The sequence below is a fragment of the Alosa alosa genome, chromosome 15 (assembly GCF_017589495.1).
Source record: "Alosa alosa isolate M-15738 ecotype Scorff River chromosome 15, AALO_Geno_1.1, whole genome shotgun sequence".
Lineage (NCBI taxonomy): Eukaryota > Metazoa > Chordata > Actinopteri > Clupeiformes > Clupeidae > Alosa > Alosa alosa.
The window spans coordinates 30,038,931-30,056,799 of NC_063203.1; the positions used below are offsets into that span (position 1 = coordinate 30,038,931).

At 44.0% G+C, this 17,869-nt stretch overlaps 1 protein-coding gene across 1 annotated transcript in view; it reads left to right on the plus strand.

Annotated features, from left to right (window-relative positions):
* Positions 1-3,039: 3,039 nt before the first annotated feature.
* LOC125307935 (extensin-like) overlaps positions 3,040-17,869 on the plus strand; it is a 29,299-nt gene continuing 14,469 nt past the window's right edge. Inside the window, exons 1-2 of the mRNA XM_048264065.1 lie at positions 3,040-3,064; positions 8,832-9,503. Of these exons, the coding sequence (XP_048120022.1) occupies positions 3,040-3,064; positions 8,832-9,503 (697 nt within the window). The remainder of the gene's footprint in view (positions 3,065-8,831; positions 9,504-17,869) is intronic.

Consider the following 17,869-nt stretch of genomic DNA (forward strand, 5'->3'; position numbering starts at 1 on the left):
GCACAGCAACACAGTAGTCAAGCACAGCAACACCGTAGTCAAGCACAACAACACAGTAGTCAAGCACAGCAACACAGTAGTCAAGCACAGCAACACCAAGCACAGCAACACAGTAGTCAAGCACAGCAACACAGTAGTCAAGCACAGCAACCCAGTAGTCAAGCACAGCAACACCGTAGTCAAGCACAACAACAGCAAACATTAGTTTCATACGTGATGTATTTTGGTGATGATTTAAATTTTCAATGCCCACACCTTTTCATTTGGTTTCTGATCAAACCATTGTAACGAATAGTCTGGCCAGCGAGTAAGAATGACATGACATGCTTTTATCAGCCTCTCATATGACTATAACACATGCACCACCTGTATATACTTATCACATTATCACATCTAGTATATCACATTTCACACTTTTCTGCTTTTTTGCACTTCTGGTTAGACACAAACTGCATTTCGTTGGCTTTGTACTTGTACTCTGCACAATAACAATAAAGTTGAATCAAGACCACAACAAGACCACATCTACACCATATCTACACCTGATCAGAGGGCCAGGTAGCTGGGCGAATGTTTGCCTTGAGTTTCCCACTACCAAACAGAAAACAGGAGTGTTCTCATGCAAGGCATGCTGGGAGTTGGACGGAGGGTTACTGTTGTGATGGAATGTTTATACGAAATCGCTCAAATGATCTGTTTAGATCTGTTTGCTGCTGTTTCAATGCCCCAGATCAGATTAGCTCCAGGGTCACTGGCTCCTGTGGACAGTATGGTGAAGGCAAGGAAAACATGGGACTGTGTATGTGTGTGTGTGTGTGTGTGTGTGCATTTGTGTGTGTGTGTGTGTGTGTGGGTCTGTGTGTATGTGTGTGTGTGTGTGGGTCTGTGTGTGTGTGTGTGTGTGTGTGTGTGTGTGTGTGTGTGTGTGTGTGTCTGTGTGTGTGTGTGTGTGTGTGTGTGTGTGTGTGTGTGTGCCTATTCTTGCTCTGGAATGAGTCCAGGGGAACATGTGGTCCTGGTTTGTCAAGTTTTCCCCTCTTTATCCCCACTACAACACACACACCTCCAATACACACCAGCACGCCCTCACCTACGGACACACACACACACACACACACACTGCTTGTCTGGCCGGTACCACACCAGCTGAGATTAAAGTCTGTATGGGACCATATGGGACTTGCTGGCTGAGAGAGTGAGAGAGAGAGATAGAGAGTGAGGGAGATAGAGAGAGTGAGAGAGATAGAGTGGAGGTAAGCTTGTAGGCTGCCATACACCTGTGCTTAATTTCAAGGCCTCTCTTTTTGTCTGTCTGGACTCCTGGCATCAGTCTCCATGGAGACAGGAAAGCTCCTCTGATGCACTCCAAAGACTCCTCCCACTCCAAAGACTCCTCCCACAGGGATGCAGAGCAGAGGAAGGAACTGTAGAATGTCCACCATGTTTGACATGATATACCACAAGATGTTGAGTGGTACTCATTTTATACATGGGATCACACACACACACACACACACACACAAAAACATTAAATCTGATATTATATCTGAAAGCATTTGTAATATGATTGCTATAATGACCTCTCATGAACGAATGCTTCAGGGGATATTTATTGGTTATGCATTTCAACATCCATGGGCCATGATTATTCCTGCGCTGATTAATGTATTCTTACACAGAGTAGATACCACTGGACTACGCCTGACCAGGCTATTTAACGAGAACCGCCGTGACCAGGCTATTTAACCATCAGGCCTGACCATTTTAACGAGAACCGCCTGACCAGGCTATTTAACGACCCGGCCTACCAGGCTATTTAACGAGATCAGTGCCTGACCAGGCTATTTAACGAAACCGTCGCCTGACCAGGCTATTTAACGAGAACCGTCGCCTGACCAGGCTATTTAACGAGATCAGTGCCTGACCAGGCTATTTAACGAGAACCGTCGCCTGACCAGGCTATTTAACGAGATCAGTGCCTGACCAGGCTATTTAACGAGATCAGTGCCTGTTAAAGTCCGGATTCAACACGATACACAGTCACAGGTGTGGCTGTGCGGTGACACACATGGGGGCATGTGTGTGTGTGTGTGTGTGTGTGTGTGTGTGTGTGTGTGTGTTTGATTTTATGGCTGTTTATATTAGGACAGGCGCTCGGCCTGCCACACTGGGAGCAGCTCCAGACATGAGCACTTTTGTGTCTGATTTTCTCAACACCTTTCCGAGAAGTGTGTTTATTTTCAGTCTCCAAGATGTTAGAAAAAGAAAAAAGAAAGAAAAAAGTGTCTGTTAATGGGTTTCCAAGAGATCAGGACACAAGAGAGCAGGACACAAGAGATCAGGACACAAGAGATCAGGACACAAGAGATCCCGGAGCAGGACACAAGAGATCAGGACACAAGAGATCCCGGAGCAGGACACTGGACAATATTTCTGAAAAATGTTTTCAAGAGGGGAGATGTAAATTGTGGTTTGGGCTTTGGGTAGGGCTGGGGTGGGGTGGGGTGGGTGGAGGGTGTTGAACTCATTAATTCTTTTTGGTGAAAAACATTTGAATGGTGACTAATAGTAATCCTGTACAAATGCTTAGTGTGAAATTCTTTACGATTCAAAAAGTGGGTGTGAACTAAAGAGAATTTTAAATAATAATTTGAGATATAACTGACAGTACTGATTTCACTTGAATAGCAACTATGTGTGGTGCTGGAGTTGCTTTTTAAAAAAAAAAAAAAAGAACCTGAATCCTTCACATCGGCCAGACCTGCCGAGGCTATAGAACATCTGGAACATTTTGCGATGGCATCTGTTCAAAATTCCCCCTCTATACTAAAACAAAACCTGGGTTCCTACCTCACCCTGCAGAACAAATACACACATAGCACCTCTAGCCCAGCCCTTTGCATGGCAACTCGTTGCGTATAGATTTGTTTTTCACTGTGAGGCAGAACAAGATGTTACAAGCCTGAGTGGTTTGCTGATCAGATGACCTCATATGCTAACCTGGATGAATCATCAGGTTTGAACATACTGAGTCCAGCGATGACCCTGGATACCAAGCGCTACAGTAAGTGCCAACATTGTACTGTGTGTGTGTGTGTGTGTGTGTGTGTGTGTGTGTGTGTGTGTGTAAACATAATGGGTCCAGTGCTGACCCTGGATACCAAGTAGTGTAGTGGTGAAGAGCAGCAGCGAGCAGCTCAGGGTGTGATGCTAGTGAACTGAGCCTAGCTGGTTCATGACTGAACTCCCATGGTGCTGTGCAGTGTATGTGTGTGTGTGTAATGTTGATGTTAGTTTTAGTGAGTAATTGTGTTTATCTTGTCATGTATGTGTTAGCTGGTATAGTCTTTCTTTATGTTGTACCTCATGTGTTTACCCCGTGTATTGTATGTGACTACCCTGTTTGTGTATCGTGCTTGTTTAATTGACCTCCCTTGTGTTGCCTGTGTAATGACGTTCGTGTGTTTTGGTGCGTAACCAATAAAACCATTCTGAGACAACTTTGCAGTTTGTTACAATATGCTAACATATACGTGTGTGTGTGTGTGAGTGAGTGTGTGTGTCACAGTTTAGTGAGTCACTAAAACTGATCCGGGTTGTGCGAGTCACTTGAGTCACTTGAGTCAGTATTGCTAAATCGCCAAGAAAACTCAGTCCTAGCCCATTGTCTCTAACCACTAACGTAGTATGAAGTTCTGTGGATTCACTCGGTGCAGACTCAGTATTTCAGATGTATGAAGGTGATGTTTTAGTCTGCCATGTTACCGTCTTTACAGTATGACAGCAGAGTTTTCTGCAGTGTTTCCCTTAAATGAAAGTGGAGTTGATAAACAAAGATGGACCAAGACTTTTGGCTACCAGTGTAGTAACAAGTATTTATTTTAAAGTGGCATACCTAATAAAAGAAACAAACAACATTTAGCCACGCATAGGCAATGTTGTAATCATAGATGGAAAAAATGCAAACTGTGCAAATAAATTTGAAAGTGACCAAGAATACAAAAAAATGCAACATGTGCAAATCAATTAAAGATTGACCAAGCATACAAAAATGCAAAATGTGCAAATTACTGGAACAATAATACAACAACAATAAAATATAACAATACAATAAATTAAATACAAAAACAACAATCAAATGGAACAAACATGCAAAATGTGCAAATAATAAATGCTAAGATAAAACAAAATAACTATTTAAATGACTGGAACAATAATACAACAACAATAAAATCTAACAATAAAATAGATTAAATACAAAAACAACAATCAAATGCAACAAACATGCAAAATGTGCAAATAATAAATGCTAAGAGAAAACAAAATAACTATTTACATTATAAGTACTGCTTCATCATTATTATATGTTGGCATTTAAAAATGCCAACTGGCTCACTTTCGAAGTGCTGAGGCTGCACCTCCTCTGTGAAAGGATTTGCCCTGTTTTGGAAAAGATCCTCTCTGAGGGCACAGAGGTGGCAACAATGCAGAGCCTAGTCTGCATGACTGTGCTCAAGTTTTTGTACACCAGTGCTCTGACTTTCCACCACTGCAGTGGGTCAGTTGTGGGGGGGATAAGCTGCTCTGATAAAAATCCTTTGATCTCAAGCATGGCCTCAGTTAAAGGGTTTTGATTGTCTGGGCGTAAACTAGTCACCCTCTCTTCAAAGTCAGCCCAAACTTGAGGTACTGACTGCCGTTCGGGGCTTGCTTCAGCAGCAGCAGCTGTGCCATCCCTCACTCTCTTCAGTGGCCGATGTTGGTGCTGCCGCCTTAGCGGTTGCCCCCACCACTCTTGACATGGTGTCGTCTGCGTTCCTCTCATTTACAAAGGCATGTTTTTTTAACCGTGGGTCCAAAAAAGTTGCCTCGGCAAAGACATGAACACACTCAATGTTTGCGAAACGCTTTTCTTGTTCAAAAGCTAAAGTGCCAACAAGCCTTCTCACTGGTTCAGTCTTGGGAGGATATTTCTGCCTGTGAGCAATAATCCTCTGAAGCCCACGGGCAATCAAAATTGCTTTGGAGCCCGTCACATAGCTGTGAGAAAACAAATAATAAACCATGATCAGTGTATGCTGAGCAAAAGACAGAATTTACATTTTTTTTTCAATAATAATAGGTCTTATGAAAGACAATCACTCTATGTATAGTAAATTTACTTCCTTTAATTTAAGTAATTATCTTACAGAGTTATGGGTTTTATATGATTAGTTTAAAACTCATTTTTTTCTTTTCTGATATTTTATATTTGTATTGATGTTATTGTTATTATTATGCTTTATGTAGGTTTTTAAACTGTTAACTCTACTTTTACTATTGTAATGTTAATATTCTGTAAGTTACTTTGGACAAAATGTCTACAAAATACTATAAGTATAACTATAAAAACCCATTGTATGTGTACAGTATATTTTACATACCTCTCTGAGCTCATTTCTACTGTGACCTCCTCAAAGGGCTGTAGCACATCACAGGCCTCCTCCACTGTTTCCCACTCAGCCAGAGTTAGTGCTGGCAGCTGTGGGTTCACCAGTGCCAGTGTGGAGACCAGGGGCTCTTTAATTTTCAGCATACGCTGGAGCATGTAAAATGTGGAGTTCCAGCGTGTTACCACATCTTGCTTTGGTCGCAATGTAGCCTGTCCCATTTGCTGCTGGACCTCACACAGCTTTGCAGAGGCCACTGTGCTTCTGCACACATATTCTACAATGGCCTTCACCTTTTGAATTACAGAAACTATGTCAGGCTGCTGAAGAGCATTCCTGACCACCAGATTGATTACATGTGCGAAACAACTGATGTGGTTCCACTTCAGAAGCTCCCTCACAGCCTTTAGGATGTTGCTAGCATTGTCTGTAACACAAGCAGCAATCTTGTCTTTTATGCCCCACTCTTGAGTCACAGTATCCGATTTGTGTGCCAGATGCTCTGCAGTGTGGCTTTCTGTCACTATAAAGCAGTCCAATAAATTGGACTTCAACTGGAAATCTTGAATATAGTGACATGTCACCGACATGTAGCTGGTTGTTGTGCTGGAGGTCCAGCAATCTGTGGTAAGGCAAACAGCAGGAGCAGTCTTGATTCTGTCTTTAAGGTCTGCTCTGACTTTTTCATACAGATTAGGCAGCAACCTGTTAGAAATTGTGCCTCTGCTCGGTAAGATGTATGAAGGGTCCAGTGCATGTGTATTTGCTCTGAAGCCCCTGTCATCCACAATTGAAAATGGCTGAAAGTCAATGGCAATCATCTTGGTGAGGGCTTCATCAACTTTGCTCTGCTGCAAAGGTTGAATTGGCCGTCTCACAAATGCCCCCATTGTAGCTTGTGTCCGCCTTCTTACAATTTGTGGTGTTGGAAATGCCACCCCAGTACTGGTAGATGCCAAGCAGATGTAGTTGCAGCTGTAGCTGCCTCTGTTGTTGTTGTTGTTGCTTCTGCTGCTCCTGCTGTTGCTCCTTCGTTTGTGTCTTCAAGCAGTGCAGTGGGGGGCTTAGTTTTCAAATGCCTCCTCATGTTGGATGTGGATCCTCCATGACTTGAAATAAGGTTTTTGCAAATCTTGCATTTAGCCTGAGTTTTGCTCTCCTGGTCAAAGTGCATCCACACATTGCTCTTCTTTCTGGTGCTCATTTTCAAAAACTCCTTGAAATGAACCTCCAAATTATCTTGACACCACTCTCACTTCTCTTGTCACTTCTCTCTGAGGGGTTTACAAGAGAATCTTGGACTTGGGGGTTGGGGACAATAGGTGGGGGATGGGGACTACCCCCTTACCTCCCAATCAGATAGGCCTGTTATTAGGGTAAGGGGTCAAGGGGGCCAGTCAAGTACATTACCACGGCAACTTCACTCACTCAGTATCTTTCCGTGCAGCCAAGGGGCAGAGGGTCAAACAGCCAGATACATTACAAAAGAGAAGGGGGGAAGGGCTTTATGACACTACCTGAATAACAACATGTTGTCAAATAAGCTTAAAGAAACCTATTAGAATTAATTGCTCTTTGTGGACAGAGAGGGGACATTATAATAATTCATTCTTTGTTGTTGTTTTGTTAACAATAGAAAAGTTTGCTTAGGTCTAATGCTGCTCTACTACAATGTGTATTACCACTACTGGATACTAATAGGCTACTACTAATGGAAGTCTAATAGTAATAACCTATTATATTAATAGGCTGCTAATATTAGGCAACATATAATTACTAGTTAATATTACCTAATAGCTGTGAGGTAACAATATAATATAATATGCATCAAACCTGCACCCACTCACGGGAAGGAAGCTGTTTGAGCCAGACTGTTTATTTATTGTCCTAGTCTCCTAAGCAATAGGCTTTTAATGTAGGCATAGACATAGAAACAGGGACGTAGAAATGCCCGCAGTGAACACATTATTATTATTATTATTATTATTATTATTATGCTAGTATTTTTTAAATGATTGACCTAATTTTGATATGCCACATCTATCCTACACCAAACCTATAACCTATAAGCATGTTATTCCAGAAGTGAAAGAATGGCTTTTGTTGTGGATTTGCTTTTCACCTTGACGAGGGGTTACTTGCTCGTCTACAGATCCACTCATGACAACGTAGCCGGCTGATTCGGCTGACTCGCACTCATAACAACTTAACCGCCCGCCCTGCTGATCCAACTGACCCGCTAGCCTGAGCAGCTCCATAGAGCTTGCAATGTTTCGGACTGTCTTCGTGGACCTAATTGTATTTTAAAGTAGGCTATGCCTACGTGTAAAACATTGTATGTTATTTCAGAAGTGAAAGAATGGCTTTTGTTGTGGATTTGCTTTTCACCTTGACGCAGGAGTTACCGCCATCTACAGATCCACTCATGACAACGTAGCCGGGCTGATTCGGGCTGACTCACACTCATAACAACATAACGTAAATTAGCCTCACCGGCGATCCGGACTAACCCGGTATACAAAGCAGCTCCATTAAGAGCGTGCAATGTTTCTGGACTGTCTGCGCGACCTAATTGCATTTTAATATGCTACATCTATACACCATATCTAAAGTATACCTAGGCTACATGCAGAACATTGAATGTTATTTCAGAAGTGAAGAGAATGGTTTTTGTTGTGGAATTGCTTTTCACTTTGAGGAGGAGCTACTGGCTATTCTACAGCCACTCATGACAACGTAGCCGTAGCCGACTCATACTCAACGTAGCCTAACCGGCCGGCTGATCCGACTAACCCGGATTGCTACTCAGCAGCTCCTGAGTCCCATGGTCTGTTTCCGGCTCTGCGGGAAGTTAACCAGTTATCTCGACTGCCTGCTCACCAGTCGCTTGAGTTGATTTGTGGATGTGGTTATCCTACCTACGAAATTGTTACATTTTTGGCAGTTATGATGGCTAGTAGGCTAGCTAATGTTGCAAAAGGTTTGTGTGTGGCGCTGTTTATCGTTTTAGATTGAATTGTAGTAGGACTCAACTGATCCGAGTTAATGATACTAGAGACTCGCGACTCATGGGTTAATTTAAAGATACGGGTGAAAGATCCGAGTGAATCGCGACTCAAACAGGCTTAGTGTGTGTGTGTGTGTGTGTGTGTGTGTGTGTTTGTGTGCCTGTGTGTTTGTGTGTGAGTGTGTGTATGTGAGTGAGTGTGTGTATGTGTTGTGTGTGTGTGTGTGAGTGAGTGTGTGAGTGTGTGTTGTTATGTCCCTAGCTGTTTGTGTTCCTGCTGTCTCTCTGTATTTTTTCAGACACTCCAGCAGGGGGCGTAATTGCTGGACCAGCCCTATAAAAGGGGTTGGTTGAAGTCACTCCGGGGGCCGGCTCGTTTTTTTGGTTCCTCGCAGAACGCCACCGCTGCCACACCACGCTACACTTTGTTCTCCGCCCCCACCACACTACGCCCCCACACTACGCCCCCACACTACGCCCCCACCACCCACACTTACGCCCCACCACACTCACGTCCACCCCACCACACTACGCCCCACACTACCCCCACCACACTACGCCACCACACTACGTCCCCACCACACTACGCCCCCACCACACTACGCCCCCACACTACGCCCACCACACTACGCCACCACACTACGCCCCCACCACACTACGTCCCCACACTACGCCCCCACCACACTACGCCCCCACACTACGCCCCCACCACACTACGCCCCCACACTACGCCCCCACCACACTCCCCCCCACCACACGCCCACCACACTACGCCCCACACTACGCCCCACCACACTACGCCCCCACACTACGCCCCCACACTACGCCCCCACTACCCCCCACCACACTACGCCCCCACACTACGCCCCCACACTACGCCCCCCACCACACTACGCCCCCACACTACGCCCCCACCACACTACGTCCCCACACTACGTCCCCACACTCGTCCCCCACACTACGCCCCCACCCTACGCCCCCACACTACGCCCCCACACTACGCCCCACCACACTACGCCCCCACACTACGTCCCCACACTACGTCCAGGTCTCCAGTCCCTCTCAGAGTGAGAATCTGGGAGAGAGGCCTGGAAATCGGGCGGCTTCGTTTTTGGCCTTCTGGCCTTCACTTGCTATTTGTTTAGAACATTGCTCTTTGCATTCATTTGTGTTCTAGTTTAATCATAATAAATTATTAATTATTTTACAATTTACAAGTTTTGTATATGTGTGTGTGTGTGTGTGTGTGTGTGTGTGTGTGTTGGGGGAGGGGGGGGGGTGACAGGTGCTGAGGGACCTACCTCTGCTCATCTGGTAATCATTAATCACAGACTGACACACCTGCCCCTACAGGTGAACAAGAGAACAGCCAAGTCTGCCTGCCATTTGAAATTGATCACCACTTGGCCACGTGTTGAACACAGTACATGACATGGTGGCGTGGCCAGAGGAATACGCTGCTCTGTGTATCTGTGGTCTGTGAAGTGGACGTGTCCAGGTCGGATGATTCAGTGATCGTGCATGAGGTCTTACTGAATCGATTCCTACATACTGAATCATTTCTGCTAGGCATGAATAGAGTTCCATGAGGTCTTACTGGATCGATTCCTACATACTGAATCATTTCTGCTAGGCATGAATAGAGTTCCATGTGGTCTTACTGGATCGATTCCTACATACTGAATCGTTTCTGCTAGGCATGAATAGAGTTCCATGAGGTCTTACTGAATTGATTCCTACATACTGAATAATTTCTGCTAGGCATGACTAGAGATCCTGTCAGGAAAGAGAGAGGCTAGAGCAGAACATCTGTCTTGGTAAACAGAAAGAGCATAAAACACACACGTAAAACACATGGAGACAGAAGTGTTCCTCACCCACGATTAGATCTGACGTTCCTAACAGCAACATGCTCCAAGGATAGAGAAAAAAACCCTCAACACTGAGCAGCATTCAAATGATGGAGATGATGTAGCTCAGCTTAATGGCCGTAATATGGTCCAGTGTCCAGGAAGGAGTCTTGTCTTTCTGGACCTGACACTAGGAAAATGTGAATCTTCGAGACGGTGTGCTGATCCAGAATGGATTCATCATGTAGGAAATCTTCATGGCTGGAGAGGAACGCGGCCTTGTGCTTGGACACTAACTTGATGTAGTGTTCCCTACTCACGGAGTGTGTGTGTGTGTGTGTGTGTAACTTGATGTAGTGTTCCCTACTCACGGAAAAGTGTTGAAAAGTCTAATGGAGGGGATTCATTCTGGGGATCCACTGTAATAAACTGATCGCAGACCTTTGGAGTGGTAGCCAACCCACAGCCCACACACACACACACACACACACACACACACACACACACACACACACACACACACACACAGACACACACACACACAGACACACACACACACACACACACACACACACACACACACAGTAGAATGTTGGCACAACAGGTTCCCTGTGATTAGGCAGAGGTGACCGCTCTCATGATGTCATTAGCAGGACGGCAGTATGTTAAGTGTTTACCCCACCTCGCAGCACACACACACACACACCCACCTCGCATCACACATGTTGGGGGAGAGGGCCAGATGGAATCTCCTTAGGAAAAAAGCATATTATGGAAAAAGACGTTTATTTGACCAGAGCCTAGTAAACGACTCACTGTCCATTTCATCTTTGGCTTTCTCTAATTCCCTCGCGCAAATTTGACAATGGGAATCTGTGAGGTTTCATTTTCTAAAACATGAGCAGCCATTTTCCATGTTTAAAAAAACAACATGAAAACAACAAAAAGCAGCTCATTGCGCCGGGATTAGTGTGTGCTTCACCTCACTATGTGCTCGCTGTGTGCTGATTGTGTTTCACTAATTCACGGATTGAATATAAATGTAGAGACCAAATTTCCCTCACGGGATCAAAAGAGTATATATACTATACTTATACTTACTTAAAAGTGACCACAAATGCTGATCCCTATTTACATCTGAATCCAGAAGATCACAGGAGAAATGAGTACTACCTACCTATTAACCTTCCCAAACAGGAAACTGACTGATGGTGAGGAGTTTTGGATTTTTCCATCTCAGGATCATGGGAAGAATCTGATGTGGACGTCCACCTTGAACCGTCCCTGTGGGAAAACTGCATTCTTAGAAGTCAAATACAAGGAAACATTCCTATTGTGTTAGTCGCTCCCCCCAGGACCCATACCTGGGTTTTGGACTGGGTTTTGGACGTAGGACACTGCCCCCACCACACACACACACACACACACACACACACACACACACACACACACACACACACACACACACACACACACACACACACACACGCACACACACACAACAGGCTGCCGGACCAGAGGGAACAAGGGTTATATAGAGCACAGGGCTGCTGGCCCCTGCAAAACTCCCATGGAAAGACCTCAGACCTCACTCACTCACACACACACACACACACACACACACACACACATACACACACACACACACACACACACACACACACAAAAACACACACACACACACACACACACACACACAGTGCTGTGTGGGCACATCCCCACTGCCCTGAGTGCTGTGTGGGCACGTCCCCTCTGCCCTGCCCTGCTGTGTGGGCACGTCCCTTCTGCCCTGAGTGCTGTGTGGGCACGTCCCCTCAGCCCTGCCCTGCTGTGTGGGCACGTCCCCTCTGCCCTGCCCTGCTGTGTGGGCACGTCCCCTCTGCCCTGCTGTGTGGGCACGTCCCCTCTGCCCTGCCCTGCTGTGTGGGCACGTCCCCTCTGCCCTGCCCTGCTGTGTGGGCACGTCCCCTCTGCCCTGAGTGCTGTGTGGGCACGTCCCCTCTGCCCTGAGTGCTGTGTGGGCACGTCCCCTCTGCCCTGCTGTGCCCGGGCTCTGAGTGAGAGGACTTGTTCTGCTGCACTTTATCACTTTATTCTTCCTGCCTGCTGCCCCTCCACACTGCCAGCCTAATTGGGCATGACTTTTACTGCTCCGGCAGCTAAGTGTGTGTGTGTGTGTGTTTGTGTATGTGTCTAGGTTTGTAGGAGTGTGTGTGTGTGTGTAGGTGTGTATATGTGTGTTTGTGTATGTGTCTAGGTTTGTATGAGTGTGTGTATGTGTGTGTGTGTGTCTGTGTCTGTGGGTGTGTGCATGTTTACGCCAGAGTTATGCTTTTGAAACAGTAATGACAGAAGAAAAACACCTTTCCTCAACCAAGTTAAACAAACAATGATTACAGACAGATGGACACTAAAGAAAAATAAAACTCTGATTTCTCACAAAATCCCTAAAACTCTGATTCCTCACAAACTCCCTAAAACTCTGATTCCTCACAAACTGCCTAAAACTCTGATTTCTCACAAACTCCCTAAAATTCTGATTTCTCACACATTTCTTAAAACTCTGATTTCTCACAAACTCCCCAAAAGATGCTTGACAATATTTCTGACATGTTTGTCATTCCATTCCATTACTTTTTCATGTCCTGCACAAGACTGATGCACCTCCCTCCCATTCTCTCTTTTATTTCACTTCCTTGCCATATATACATCATATCATATATTCAATGCACGTGCATGATTTTTTGATCTGAATATTGATTTGAGTTTTGATCACCTGGTCAGCTCATATGGGGTTTGAAATTTTAGATTTACAAAGTAACATAGAAACGTAAAAAAAATCGCAACACTGCTTAAAACTTTTTCATCAGTAAATTGCATTTTGCCAAATAGCTATAACTTATCTACGTATAAATAAGTAGAGACAGAAATGATATGAGCTGACTCATTAAAATGAAGAGAGGAAGACATAATATAAATAACGCCATTCCAGTGCCGTTACTGCATTCTGTCTATAATTCACTCCCCCATGTCACAGGCCTCCTGTGTGTGGCAGAATCTCTCCTCTGGGGCCAATCTGTTGGGGTCTGAGTGGAGTTGGAGTCACTCATTCACACACACACACACACACACACACACACACACACACACACACACACACACACACACACACACACACACACACACACACACACACACACACACACACACACACACACACACACACACACACACACACATGGAGTTTCGTTGTTTGGAGATCTAAGCTGCTCATCGCTCTCTGTTTCCCTCTCCTCCACAGCCCCCTGTTGAGAGGCGACTGACCGCTCCTGGAGAACAGCCATTTTGATATCTGACCGCTCCTGGAGAATAGCCATTTTGATATCTGACCGCTCCTGGAGAACAGCCATTTTGATATCTGACCGCTCCTGGAGAATAGCCATTTTGATATCTGACCGCTCCTGGAGAACAGCCATTTTGATATCTGACTCGCTCTGGTTCTCTGGACATGCATTTACAGTGATTTAGCTGCCCATCTTCACGTGAGTGCTCCACGGTGACCCTAAACGTGTGGCACACTAAACGTCTGTGGTGCCGCGTAGCGCACTAAACGTCTGTGGTGCCGTGTAGCGCACTAAAGCGGCCTGACCTGCTGCACTCCACAGATCTCTGCTGTAAATCTCCACTCTCTCCAGGGGACTAGGTTAACAGCCTCGAAAAAGCAGCTATTTCCAGTGGGAGTGAAGGTCAAGGGCAGTGACCTCACATAAAACCTCAGATATCTTAGTCATGTCGATGTTATCGTCTACTGCTGGCCAGTACTCCGTACTCCATGTGATGTAATCTTAGGTATAAAACATACTCATGGTGGCAGCCGTGGCCTACTGGTTAGCACTTCGGACTTGTAACCGGTTCGAGCCCAGACCAGTAGGCACGGCTGAAGTGCCCTTGAGCAAGGCACCTAACCCCTCACTGCTCCCCGAGCGCCGCTGTTGTAGCAGGCAGCTCACTGCGCCGGGATTAGTGTGTGCTTCACCTCACTGTCTGCTGAGTGTGTTTCACTAATTCACGGATTGGGATAAAAACAGAGACCAAATTTCCCTCACGGGATCAAAAGAGTGTATATACTTATACTCCATGTGATATAATCTTCAAAACGTGGATGTAATCTTAGGTATCAAAACGTACTCCATGGGATGTAATCTTAGGTATCAAAACGTACTCCAGACTCAGTTTGTAAATGGCCAGGTATGCATGTTCTCCCTGAGCCAGATTCACTGGCAAACATACAAACAACAAACATTCAAGAATTTGGTCTAAATGGGAGATTAGTCTGTGAGGTCTGAGATTAGTCTGTGTAGTTTAGTCTGTGAGGTCCACTTAAAATCAATCAAAGTAGCCGTGAACACTGAACACAGAAGATTGCTGCTTTTCTCAAACTAGGGGTCCTGTTAGTTAGTCATGTTCTTTCATAACCGAGTCCTACAACCAAGTCATGTCTACAGGGCCGTTTCAAGGAATTTGGGGGCCCCAAGCAAAATGGACATGGAGCCCCCCCCCCACACACACACACCGCATGCAAAACCTACAGGAACCACAGCATAGCCATACAGTTTAAGTTCACCCACACTTTATATAAATAAAAAATGTTGACAGTGCAAATACTGCTGTTGCATATATATACTGTGCATTAGTTTTGAACATTTTGAACATTTGCAAAAACACCACCGTACCATAAAATCCAATGTCAGCTTCTTCCTCATGAATGGAGGATGAAGTTGATGGTGTACCTGGGAAAATAATTGAAAAAAATCTGAAATTACCTGTGAAGTACGTTTGACCATTTCACTGTTACAGGGCTGCCAACTTTTCAAAAAACCTTGGAGTGAGATTTGGTGGGGCCAACCAAAATTTTGCTGCGGAAATTTTTGTTTGGCTCGCTCAGCATTATACCGCATAGTAAAAAAAAAGTACATTGGTTCTCAGGTGTAGGGACCAGGGTCCCAGAGTTAAATTAACATTGGTATCAAAGGGATCTAGCCTAATGCTAGGACCATGGGCGATGGAGGCATTCTGAAAGTGGGTGGGACATTTCAGTGGGGGGTATGGGGGTCCTCCCCCAGAATTTTTTTTTTTGGACTAGATGCAATTTCCTGAATTCTGGTACATTTTACCAGGTTATTTAGATACTTCTATATAACAAAATAAAGCCAGCCTACGAAATTAATAAAAAGTAAATCATGCATAATTTAAAAATAACTCAATATATAGGCTACTTGGCTACGCAATAAGGTTTCCATTACAGCACTCTGCGGATCGTTCAATGAACGCATGAAAGCGGATAAAGTAAATTAAATATCAAACTAAAGCGAAAATGTCATGCTTTTGAAGGCCTACCATTGTGCAGTCTAGCTGTGGTTAGTGACGGATGCTGTTAATGGGGAGTTTTACATAAACCTATAGGTTATTATTTATTTGGCGCAAAAACAGCACTGGTATTTCGCACGGCAATAGTGGGGGTGTCCAAACTAACAATTTTAAAAAAGTGGGTGGGTGTTTTGTAAGAATTTAAGAAATGTTTGTATATTTTAACTTTTAAATGCATCAATCTGGTGCACTTTTAAAAAATAAATTCAGAGGTCAGACTTGCTTATTTTTATGGAAATATTTGTGCTGTAGCCTAAGCTATTTTGCACTTCAGAATTATAACCATGCATACACAGGTGGAATAGTTATGGTGATATTGCAATAAGTTCACAACCACAAAAACATATGGTCCATTTCACAGTTCAGAAATGTTCAGCACTCCATGAAATTATGCAGAAGTGGTCACCTGTGTTTTTCAGCTAGTTCATTTAAGATAATATATTGGTCATTGTAATGGCCATAGCCTACAGGCTATTCCTTTTCAGGATGTACCCATATCTGCATGATGTGAATGTTTGCATATGGCTTATGTCAGGCTTTATATCAATATTTGTGTCTCCTTATTTGATTTTCTTTATATTTTTGCATTAATGTCACTAGAAAGCATGGCAATATAAATATATTAATTTATCTGTGTAAGTGGGATTGGCTGGAACCTGACAATATAAGAACCATGATAGTGGGATAATCTACTGAGCAATTTACAAAAATGTATGTAGGCCTACTGACAAATAGTTTACATTAGAATACATTATAATTTAAGCCCCAATGAGGCTATGTAGAAATGTGTTGCAATTTCAAAAACAGAGGCATGCTTTATATCCTCGTTATTCGCGGTTTGCTGTTTATTGTGATATTAGGTTTGCCACATGTTGTGTGAAGGGTTAGTGAGATATTACAACCGAGAGTAATGGGTGTGCACTGTGTGCAAAATGCAAATATGATTAGCCTAAATTGCACGTCGGTTCAATGATAATTTTCTCATGAACCATTTATCACAGCAACTTGGCGCTAATATCATTGGAAAGCTTAGATTCCGCTCGTTCGCATGATGCGTGATATCATGTATAGGTTTAGTTTAGTTGAACCTCATCTGCCAGGTATTTGACCTACCACGTTGACACTTCAGCGTGAAAAATACTCAAAGCTTAGGCCTACCTGAAGCCGGGGAATGCGCCTGGGATGGCTTTTGAAGTAGCATCGCAAAATGAGAGGAAATTTAGAAAATTCCACAGACAGGGGGTGCTCTTGAACCCTCTCACCGTCTCTGAAAGCATAACCTTCAACAGGTAATCTATAGGCTAAACTCATTTTTCAGGCATCTGAGGGCTGAGAAATTTTAGTGTGTGAAACTAAAGCACCTTGAGGGAGCTATGCTGTTAGCATAAAAAGATATGCTCAGTGAGAGAAATTCATTTTCATCAGTGGAGGTATTTGAGGGCTGATTTTAGCAAAGGATGCTAGCATTTCCATATTTTGATATTTAGAAGGGATGCAGCTGCTTTCAACTACCAATGCTTACTGTAAAAACATCCCAAGCTAATGTTATACATTAACCTAGGCCTACTTGTAGCTTAACATAGCATTTAAGCATTCTGCTGTTTGAGAATTAGACAGACGCACCTGGTGCTTTAAAGACAGTAAACAGCTGCCGTGCATGAATACTGCTAGACATGAATGTTCCAGTTTGCTTTGATGCACGGAATTTATCGTGTGGTAACCCCCATATGGTAAATAGATTATCACAAATAGTTAGTATAGCAGAGAGGCTATGCCACTTTCATCAAAACCTATTACAAAGCTATAGCAATGTTATGTCATTAAATACTATAAACAGTGATTCTGGAACAGATCTGCGTCTTCCTTTTCCCCGCTTAATAAACATATTACAGTATGTAACCATATTCCGTCCGTTCGAAAAAGAAAGTTGCGCTAACTGTTCTAGTTTGTTACAAGCAGCATGGGCCGTCAGGCAGGTAATTAACATAAACATTTTTTGCTAGGCTAGCCTTCCTGCTGCGACATTACACCATTTGTACAAGACAAGCAGAGCTATTTTATCCAGTGTAATTTATCACTTACCACTATCTTGTTTTTTCTTGTCATCCTCTTCCTTTCTCTTCTTTCTTTTCTGGCTTCTGGACGCATAACTCTAC